The following is an 11589-nucleotide window of genomic DNA, read 5'->3' on the forward strand; positions in this document are numbered from 1 at the left end:
CTAAACAGAAAAGGCTTTATGTGAAGAAAATTGCACGAGTTGCTGTTAACCTGAGCCATCTATTTGTGTACCGTATGCAAATATTCTCAATACCATGGGGACTAGAACAAAATTGGCAAGGAACCCCAAATAAAGAGGAAACCAAAACGTCTATTTTTTTCGACCAATCCCATTTGCCAAAATTTTTGTTTGAGTCGCATGTTCTTTGAGAAAATCAACTTTGTTCAATATTTGAGAAGCTCATTTATATATTTCCTAAGATGGGAAACGCATGGTACAAAGTACATCGTGCTAAACAAATACGCAATCAATGTGCCTACTTGTATTTTCATTTATTTCATCTTCAGTACAGAAGAACAAACAAATAAAAAAAATGACATAATCAATCTTATGTAATAATGAAACATTTTGAAATGTATTTACTTCCAGTTGAATTTGTCCGTGGCTGACCATACAAAATAACCCTTAACATTTACTCCATCACTACAAAAGGATGAAAAATACCATAAATAATTACTTGAAGAAAGAATAGCACACATTCTGCTATTGTTCTATCATTATGTAGTTGTTCTTGGCTATCCAACCTAACAGCTTCATAATAATTCTTCCAAATTTTAAATGAAAAGAGCAGTCTATCTTTGAGAGCCACAATTTTGCTTACTCAATTGTTAGTCGAGTATTCAAAAGGTGATTTTGAATATATCTTATTTTGGTAGGATCCACTCGAGATTTTACAAGTGTTAAACTTGTATCATTTTTTTAAACAACGGCTGTAGAACAAGGTGAAGTATTGTCAGATACAATAGCTAGAGTTGTAAGATTTTCTTTGCCTTATCTTGTACAGAGGCAAAAAAGGACTTTTTTTTGTCTTATTTTATGCGAAAGTATGATTTTTTTTTCATTTTTTTATCGAGAATAAGTCAATTTGCGGTTTATTGAGAATAACATTAGCGAATTCGTTTTACAAGAAAATTTATTTATGTGGTTTATTTATTGCAAGAAACACTTAGAACTTACTTGCATAGGTGACTTGAGAATCTGTTGTATAACTCAAATTTCCTATAGTGGACTTTGGTGCAGTGGTTGCATAGTTACTAGTGTAGTAGTTCAATCCAAGAAAATCTAGTTCGATGGTTTTGGCTCTATGGACATATGTGTTGAAGATTATTCTCCATTGGTTCTTGACTGGGCTCTTCTGTACCATAAGTTGGGTTTTTACCAAATTTATGATTGTAATATATTTCCACAACTTAAAAGGATTTGTTTTTCTGTTATTCCACTGAAAATTGAGTATTCCACTTAATGTTTTTTGTTTTGATTTCCCGCTATCCTTCATCATCGATCGGTTGGTTTTGGGTGCTGCCATATGCAGACACAATAAAAGGGTTAGCAACAGTGGTAGCCAACTAAAAAGCATATGAAAAATAGCAATGACGAGATTAGACCATTATGTTCTCTTGAAATCGTTTGATTATATTGCTGTAATTTATTTATATTTCATTTGTTTTGTTTGTCAAGATTTTCTTGCGAAATCAGGGCTGAGAATTTGAAGAATTTATTGCAATTTGGGGCTGAAAATATCCGTTGAAACATCTAGGAAATGGTTGTAGTTTTGATTGTCCACGGGTAAAATATGCTTAATAGCCATATGAAACAGCTAGGAAAGGACTTGAGACTAGGCGTTTAAGTTAAATGTGATTAATTTGGGAATGCATATAAGATGTTCGGTGAAATGTCAAAGAGAAATTTGTATGTTATGATTGCTACTCTGTGCCGGTGAGAAAATTAAAAGTTCTAATTGCCAAATGGACTGTTACTATAGTTACTCTATTAGTTATGAATCTACATAGTATTTTTCTCCTTCCCCTCTTAAATTCTAGTCGTTCCAAAGTAATTATGCAATTTGACATAACTTTCAGCAATCTTTCGGTATGGGTTGCATAGGATTCCAATCTTTGGGTATGATCAACTTGAGTATGGATTGCGTAGGAGTCCAAAGTTGCAATATTTCATATTTACTACAAAGAATTTAAGTAAAAATCTCAGAAAACATATATCAACACAAACATTGACATGATAGCTTCTTTGACTAACATGATAGCTTCTATCGTCATGCTGAAAATGGAAGAAATGACAGTTTGTTACGCCCGAAAGAAGAAGAAAAGGAAAAAATTCTGGTGAACAGTGTTCTTAGCAAATCCGGCCGCATATCTGGCCAGTTATTGGCCGGATTGGCTTGGCCGTTTGAAAAAAAAATTGACCTAGCTACTGCCTTGAATCCGGCCTCCTATCCGGCTGGATATCCAGCCAGATTCTGGCCGGATTCTATCATGTACAGTTATCCTTAATGGTTAAGTCTTCACTTTTTGACCATATTTGGGGTTCAAAAACCCACTTTTCTTCATCTCCAAACTGACTGACCATCTTGGGAGCAAAATAAAGAGAAAAACTCCATTCTTTTCCTTTGATTCCTTCACCAAATCTTGAGAGGGTTCTTTAAATTTCCGAAATCTACTCCGATTAATTTCACGTCTAAGGTGATAGCAAGCTAAGGGTGGAAAGTTTTGAGAAGAAAGGGTTTTGCTTTGCTTTGCTTGTTTTCAAGGTGTTGGAAGGTATAATCCCTAGAAGCTTCTTTTGTTCTTTAATCTTGTGATTAAGTTATTGATCTTGACAATTTATGGAGATTCTTGTGGATTGGAAGTTGGGATGATGATATTCACTAAATTTTAGACATTATCTAAGTATTTCATCTTTGATTTTGGCATGTATGTGATTAGTAGAAGCTATTCTAGTGTTAAGGTAGAAATTTCTAACCTTTAATCGATATTAGTGATGGTTGTATGCAAAGATTAGTTTAGAAGAGTAATTTCAGTTTTTACCTTGTTTCTGGCCTCAACTTGGACTGAAAATCTATCCATGTTTTAGACCGAACCAGCTATTGGACAAAACATGAAAGTTGTAGAGATTTGAGTTAGCTACCTACCTGCAAAATTTCAGATTGAATGGAGTACTGTAGCATGTGAAATGATCAAAATACCCTTGACTGCCCTTAAGCCCTGTTTCACGGACAGTTTCCATTTTTTCTCTAAGATTTCGATTTTTGACCATGAAAATGTATAATTTGGCTTTGGAGGTCTTCATAAGAAATGTTGGTATATGTCTTAGCTTCGTAACGCCATAAGATTCGTTTCAATCCGATAAGTATAGCTTCAATTGTGGTTAAAATGCCAAAAGGTGATAGGAACTTGGTGATTTTGGAATTTCTTTTGCTTAACATGATATTTGTGATCTAGGGTTTGGACTTGAGCAAGGCAATGAGTTATGATGGATGAGATTCATGAGCTGTGGTTGGTGAGTGATTCCACAACTATTTGCAAAGCTACTTTTCAAACTATTTCTTGCATTGTTTACTCGATTGCATATCATGAGTACTTGCATGTGTACCATGAAATGATTTGGCTCCAATGAGCTCTTGGGAAGTCTTATGCTTAGAACCAACATCTCCACTTTAATGACACTTGATTTGAATATGGGAGTACCGATGGCTCTCTTGTACTGCTTGACTGTTACTGGATTTTATTGGAGAGTTGGATGTTTAAGTACAATGATTTCACTGGCTCACAAGAGCAATAAACGTACATTTGATCACTGATCCATGACATCATCTAAAGGCATTATTATGAAACTGGTTGGATTACTGATTTTACTAGTCACTCGCTGAGCTTGTAACTCACCCCAAAATATTTTCCCCTTCACAGGGCTCGAGGCCAAAGGAAGCACTTGTAATGAGTTGTTAGTGTGTCTGAAGAGATATCTCATGTGTATTTTGCTGATTGTACTTATTGGCGACTGGATGTAATGCGTGCCTGGATGAAATATCTCCTGTACAGTTTGAATTCGGACTCCTCTTGTGTAATAGTAGGAATTGTATGAAAGTTTGGAATTGAAACGAGTGTAGGTGTGCGTTCCACGCTTATGATATGTAAATTTGTGGAGTATTTGATGTAATATTTGAAATGTGATGTAATTTATTTGAGGACTGTAGTGAGTCCCGGCGAGAGTTGGGCAGGCGGTCCGCCAAACCCTTTGGTTCACCTTAGAGGGAGGTGGGGCTGTCACACAGTTCATGTAAATGATCTAGTAAAGTTATCTAACAAATCGGCCAAGCTTGGTGGTGGTATAAGTTGGAGAACCATTGTTGATCGACTTGACAAATTATCTTCTGACGAAATTCAACTATTAACATTTGATTCCATTGAAGATGCCAGAGAATTTTACTTATGTCATAGCAAAATGGTTGGTTTTGGTATTAGAGAACGTGATGAAAAGAAAGATCAGAAAGGTATTGTGACATACAAACTATGGGTATGCAACAGAGAGGGCTTTAGAAATACCAAATGGTTAAATTTAGTTAACCGTAAGAAAGAGGCAAAACGTCTTACGAGATTTGGTTGTCTGGCAACTATAATTGTGCAATGGAATAAGGATATTCAGAAGTTTACAATTAAGTGATTTAATATGGATCACAATCACCAATTGGTAAATCAAGATTTTGTACAATTTCTTCGATCACATAGGAGTGTCAACACAGCAAATTTGGAGTATGCTATTTTGATGCATGGAGTTGGTATTCGAATTCCTCAAATAGTGAATCTTCAAGCTTACCAAGCTGGGGGCCACAACAAGATGGGATACACATATAAGTGGATATTGGAAACATTTTTGGAGGCCATGGAAAAAAAGACACCGATCTTAGTTGTCACTGATGGAGATGGTGCAATGAGAAATGCAATAAAGGCAGTTATTCCTTCTGCCTGTCACTGATTATGCGTTTGGCATTTAAAAAAAAATGTGGTTACCAATACAAACAAGGGATTCGTTCATGATTTTGGTGTGGCTATGGACATGATTTGCAGCCATGAGGAGTTTGAAAGAAGGTGGCATTTGCTAGTTGAGAAACACAATTTGAGAGATAACCAATGGGTTGTGGATTTGTACCAAAAAAGGGAAAAATGGGCTGCTGCATTTTTGAGGGGTCACTTTTTTGCTGGAATGAAATCAACGCAAAGATCAGAACAATTGAATGCTACAGCACACAAGTACCTTCAATTCAAAATGCTACTTCACCCTTTTGCTCAACGATTTGAGCTATTTTTATCAAAAGTTAAACAGAATGAACACAAGGAAGAATGTATCACAAGTCAGTCATCTCCTGTTCTAATTACTCATTTGAGAGAATTAGAAGGAAATGCTGCAAGCATTTTCACGAGAAAGATTTTTTTAAAGATTCGTGATGAAATTTCTGCTGAAGCTTCACTCCGCCTCATTTCAGTTGTTGATCAAGATAAGGTGAAGTTATATACATTCACTGAGTACTTGCATCGAATTTGCTCTTGGCAAGTGGAATTGGATAAATCTGAAAGGACAATTATTTGTTCATGTAAGAAACTTGAGTCGGATAGAATTCCTTGCTCCCATGCGTTTGCAGTTATGAAAGCTGAGGATATGGGTGAGATTCCTAAATCATGCATTCTGTTTAGATGGACTCAGCAAGCAAAGCCAGCTGAAAAAAATATATATTCTATTCAACTTGAAGATTCAGCAAGCAGCTCGATTTGGTGCTTTATGCGCATTAAGTAATCAAATGTGTTTTTATGCAGTTAAGACACAACAAGGATATGATGAAGCTAGAGACTGCATTTCAAGGATATGAAACGTAAAAATTATTTCAAACATGTATTATAAAGATGTAATATGTTAAATGTATCATTTGAAATGAAACAACCATATTGTATACCTTGTCTTCAATCGGCAAATAATTTTTGAACTCTGACTATTTATTGAGTTTCCTTTTCTTAGTTGTGTTATTGCCAAGACTTGAATCCGTGTTCTCCATATCATTGGCATTAGGTTTGATACCTATATCATCACTTAGTTCCATAAGAGAGGCAAAACTTGAATCTACTCTTACTTCCTGTTCTTCACACGCAGTGGAAGAGTCTTCCATATCAACTAGTTCCTTTTTATCGCCATCAAAATAATCTCTCAAATGATCAAACAAGTCATCAAGTCGGACGTTTTTACTGCTCTTCACAATCTGTGAGTCAACAAGGGTGTTGTGATTTTTCCTAACTGTTCGCATCACGCCTTTTCGAAAGTCTTTTAACACACCATATTTATCTGGAGGGGACCCTAAAGGTGGCACCTTATAATGATTAGGACCAAATAGTGTGTCAGGTGAGTGTTCTTTACGTGCAGCAGGTGAGCGATGGGTTTTAGGATCAATTTCTTCATCCACATGACCTCCTTTATTTTTAATGCTAGAGTGACTAGCACAAGTCTGCCTTTCATTGCAATCTTCTACATTTTGCAAGTCATCCTTATTATGCAATGATGTCTCCTTCTTAAATTGACTAGATTGCACATGCAAATCATTTTGCATCGCAATCATAGTAGACAAATCATATACCGCCGTTGCAAGACTGTCAAGTTTGTCATTAATCTTCTCCAATGTGTCAGCAACCTTGTCAAATTTTTTAGAATACAGTTTATCCAAAATGGGAACAATATCAGCTATGTAAGCCATTGGAGAGGGAATAGATGCGTTGCTGTCGTCGATCATAACTTGAATCTATACATGTTAAAGTAAAGCACATTATCATTACCAACATATTCATATAAGAAGTTATCATTACTAGCAAATGCTAATATAGGCATAAAAACATAAACAAGAATGAACAAACAAAAAATATAAGGATATGGTGAACTATACATTCATCATTTTATAATTAATTTTAGCATGAAAGCTACATAATAACACATATGTAAAGTTATTTAAGTATATATACACTTAATTTGTACCTTATCTAGGCCATAAATTCCGTAGTACGAAGTAAGTGAATAAACCTTCAGTTTTACATCTTCATTACTCCAAAATTTAACACGAGGACATGACTTGTTTGCAAAGGGTTCAAATACCAATCCTTTCGGAGTGACACGATCCAAATAAAAGAGCTTCACAAGTGAAAAAATGCATAATAACATTAAAAACATTTAGTAATACTATAAGACATGAGAAAAAAAATGCTCACCATAAGAAAATAAATACAGCCACGCAACCCAAGCTGATTGTTTTCATGCTTCTTCTTCACAGATGTGATCAACTCTTGAAGAATCATTTTACTCCAATTGATGTTGCTAAGATTGGAAACATCTTGCACAACTCGAAGAAAACCGCACTTAACACTTAGTCCGGTAGTTGGACATAGGATAGCTCCCAACATGTACAAAATAAAACATCTTTTAAAATTATCATTACAGCTACCATTACTTGACATCAACCTTGCCTTCAAACTGCTAAGCGTTAAACCAGACTCTTGAAAACGAAGGTCAATTGATAATTTTTTAACATCATCTGCTATGCATCGATTTGTACTCACGTCAATCCTAGTACAACTTAGACCCAAAACTATCTCAACATCTTTTATAGTTATTGGAATGACCTTGTCATGAACATTCAGTGTACAATTTTTATAATCAAATCTATTTATTAACCATTCACATAAAACATTATGAATGTTCTTGCACTTGATTTCAAGTAAGCTTCCTATGCCAATTTCCATGATTAAGGTTCTTGTTCCGGAACTAGATTTTGTATGATGTCATGTACACCTTGCAGTGATGTTCTGGTTGGAATAGTCAACTGAAAATACGCAGCACAACTATGATTAATCTCTAACATCAGATATTATGGAAACATATTAATAAGTGACATCTCTAAATTCTGTCACCAATACCACATATTTCAAAGAAAGAATAATAACATATTTTGGTAGATTGTATTACAAATTTCTAGAATAATAAGTAATTTCATAATTCATAGCTTTACATTACGTTGGCATTGTCATCTCTATTGTTTGCGATGTAGTCAACTTTAGTTTTTCGCTGACGCTCTTTGTACATTGATTTCTTTGTAGGGGATAGTGAGTTCCACTTAGCTCGTAGAACTTTAGCCTATATAAAAAATAATAATAATTATCAACATAGTTCCATATTAATCAATAGACACTACAAGAAATAAGATTTTCGGTGATACTATTGAGGCACTTATACATTATTCCATGTAAGAATATTATTGATACACTTATACTATTCAGGCACTTTAGAAAAGAATCTTACCCCTGTTGATAAATGAGTGTGAATGTCGTGAATGGAATGAATATCCAAGTTACTAATATCTACACTTATGCGTGCATGTTGTAAAAAACAATTTATATGAATGATAACAATTCACACTCATCGTGATTGATGAGTGATTTATAGTTAAAATATCCATCAACAATAAACACAGGTTTGCCAAAACACATCACAAGAACACGCAGTCCAATAAATGGGATATGACAATTACTCATTTACAGATTACCATTGTCAAAAGATTTCATACTACAAATGAATAGTCACTCAAGGAAAAGTAATCACAATAATATTATCAACAAATTAAGGAAACATACGGATATGACAACAATTATTAAACCCTTTATGGGGTGCGTTACCATATTAAATTCTAAGCCAATCAATATTAAACTCCAGTTGCATAGCGTGTGCATTACCATGAATGACATCAATTATGCTACAAGTCTAACCTCAGTGTTCTATTAGAAAAAAAATATTCTATCTTTAAATGAGTTTGTTTGCTTCACCTTGCTTCTAAAAGAAATAGAACGAAAATAACTTTTAGCAAATCTGACAATAAATATTCACTAAATATGGTGAATATAAAAAAAAATACCTATAATAGAACATACCTATGAGAGGGACTAAAATATAAAAAGATCTTACAAGCATAAAATCCTACACCATAATTTACTTACATTATTCATTTGTCGCTCATCCATAATTCACAAATTGTCAACCCAAATAAGTAGTAGTAGTAGTAGTAGTGGTGGAGGAGGAGACTTTTTCGTTTGATGTACTTTCAAGATCATACAGTCATGGGTCAAACAGCACATTGGATGTGGGTTCGGGTCAAATGATGGACCAAACAGAGACTGAAATTAATTGGTTAATTAGCTAGCTAGCTCCTGTTCAATCAATTGTCTTCGTTATAGGGTGAGGGGAAAAAAATGTAGATTGAACCTAATTTCTGTGCTTGATTAATAAACAGGAAGAGAGCAGCGGGCCATTGGAATTTTGGATTTGTTGGTGGGAATTAGTTTGGACTTTTTTTGTCCATTTGTCGTAACCGAGTAAACAATAATTGTGGGGGTCTCATAAATACCGTCAATGAATTTGGAAAAACGTTACCAGCTTTAGGTACTATGAATTCTTTGGCATAAAGGAATCCAAGAGCATTCAATTCTCCTTAAGAGACTCAACAAATTAAGGCAAAGCAAATGAGAGAGTGTGCAAAGAATTCTATCACAACCATAACACTTTTGAATTCAAAACTACAAGAAAGCCTATCCTTATTTTTTAAATTTTGGGTTAAAATTAGCAAAATTCCTACTTATTTGCACCTTTCTTGTAACATTATTTTTTGTTGCAATTTCCTATTTTAGGTATCCATTCGACACTAGTACGGGCATAGATATGGATTAAACAACTAGTTTGAGGAATAATATTTTTTATTATAAAATTAATTTGAATTGAATTAACAATTTGATTTTTTTCACAAAAAAGTGTAATTTTTTTGTCATTTTTCAAAAAAATTTTAAAAAACTATATTGTAGCGATTGTTGTCATTGACACTTAATTGAAGTTCATTAAGAATAATTGAAGTTCGGATATCAATACTCTGTTCAAATGTAAATATTCAACCTAAGTAACAAAATAAATGATAGCTAAACAAATGAAATATGAGTTCAATTGATTGTGTTCAAACTACATATTCTGTTAATGGTTAGTATATATGAAATTGTATTTTCCATTTGTAGAAAAATAATATGCATTTTATATCTACTAACGAATAAATTACCAATGTTTTGAACAAATCAAACCTAAACTCATGGTGTGATATGTATATAGTTGCTCACATTTATAGTTATGCCATCATCCTTTCCTCCCATATGCTTGGTAATACTGCAAATTTCTTTTGATTATATTTAGGGATGACAATTTCCGACACGACCTGAAAACACGACACGAACCTAACACAAAATTAATGGGTTCGAATTGAGGTTTCGCAGGTTCGGGTCAGAATCGAGTAGAATCCGATGAACTCGAAAAGAAAATGGGTTGAACTCGGGTCATTTCGTAGTGATCCGATATGACCCGATAACCTGTTTACGAATTAAAAATTATTTTATCTAACTTTCTTAAGTTATTCTTTTTTTCCAAAGGCATTAATCACTTAATCCTAAATGAACTTATTTAACTTGTGTGAAATTGAAATTATTATATTTGGACAACTAATGTATTATATTATTTTTTACTTTTATACTGTTTTAATTTATTTTATATTTGTTTTGGGATAAAACACTTTTACAGTGTTTTAATTTATTTTAGATTCGATTTGGGATTATTTATTTAAATTTTTATTACTTGATTATGTAATTAGTCTTGTGCAAAATTGGTTTTATTAGAAATTACAGTGGTAAATTAATAAATTAAAATTAAGTTTCGGGTCATTCGAGTCGACCCGTCAACCCACCAATATGAAATTTTTGGATTCGGGTCAGATATCCTGACCCATTTCGGGTTGGCAGGTCAGGTTCGGGTCAGCGAGTTTTCTATTATACCCGGTCTCAACCCGACCCATTAATCCGATTTGGACTCGATTGCCACCCCTAATTATATTGGTAAAAAAAATAACATATTTTACAAATTATTCCAATTTATTTAGAGAACGTTAATAATTTCATTACAAATTATGAAATGTAATCATGGTTTACTAATTTTTTACTAAACATAAATACTCCATACAAAAGGAAAAGATATTTGACTTTGTTTTACTTTGATTAGAAAAACTTGTGGTAGCAATAACGAAATAGTGACAGTGGTGCAAATTTCAAATCAACAACCAACGTACACTTAATTACGATAATTTTTTAGTTGATTAGACTAATATATGCTATAAAGTAGTAAGATTTGATCATTTATAAATTGACAATTTTAGCAGTTTATATACCATTAACCTATAAAAATTATGATTAGTATAAAATGACATTTTATAATAATTTACATACTATTTGCCAATTAAAAGTAAGTTTGATAAAAAATGTGCATATAAATCCATATTGTGAATGATACAAAATATATTTGAAACTCATGAAACTTAATATATGGGTAAATTTACTATAATTTTAAAAGATTACGCTACATTAGTACAACTTTACCTTTTATACTTGTGACCTAGAAAACAAATTTATTAATACACATAACATTTATAAATGATACATACATTTATTAAAATGCTTAAAACACAAAACATTTATGAATGAAACATACAATCATGTATTATACATTTACGTTACCAACAACTACTAACTATAATATTAAGTTTCAATCATTAATAAAAAAATCTTAGCACTAGTTTAAATAAACTTCCTAATACTTGTTTCATATAAGTTTCTTTAAGTAAAATAGTAA

The 11589-nt window shown here is 33.1% G+C and overlaps 1 protein-coding gene and 1 long non-coding RNA gene across 2 annotated transcripts; both read left to right on the plus strand.

Moving 5' to 3' along the window:
* The first annotated feature begins 2396 nt into the window (after positions 1-2396).
* Positions 2397-3889, plus strand: LOC140006341 (uncharacterized). Its single transcript, XR_011813969.1, has 3 exons — positions 2397-2615; positions 3297-3354; positions 3762-3889. It is a non-coding gene; the product is annotated as an uncharacterized lncRNA (long non-coding RNA).
* Positions 3890-4902: 1013 nt separating this feature from the next.
* LOC140006898 (protein FAR1-RELATED SEQUENCE 5-like) lies at positions 4903-5716 on the plus strand. The gene is made up of 2 exons (XM_072049570.1): positions 4903-5512; positions 5664-5716. Exons 1-2 carry the CDS (start codon positions 4903-4905, stop codon positions 5714-5716), a joined length of 663 nt encoding a protein of 220 aa, XP_071905671.1.
* Positions 5717-11589: the final 5873 nt, after the last annotated feature.

Source organism: Coffea arabica, chromosome 5e, assembly GCF_036785885.1.
Source record: "Coffea arabica cultivar ET-39 chromosome 5e, Coffea Arabica ET-39 HiFi, whole genome shotgun sequence".
In the NCBI taxonomy this organism is placed as follows: Eukaryota; Viridiplantae; Streptophyta; class Magnoliopsida; order Gentianales; family Rubiaceae; genus Coffea; species Coffea arabica.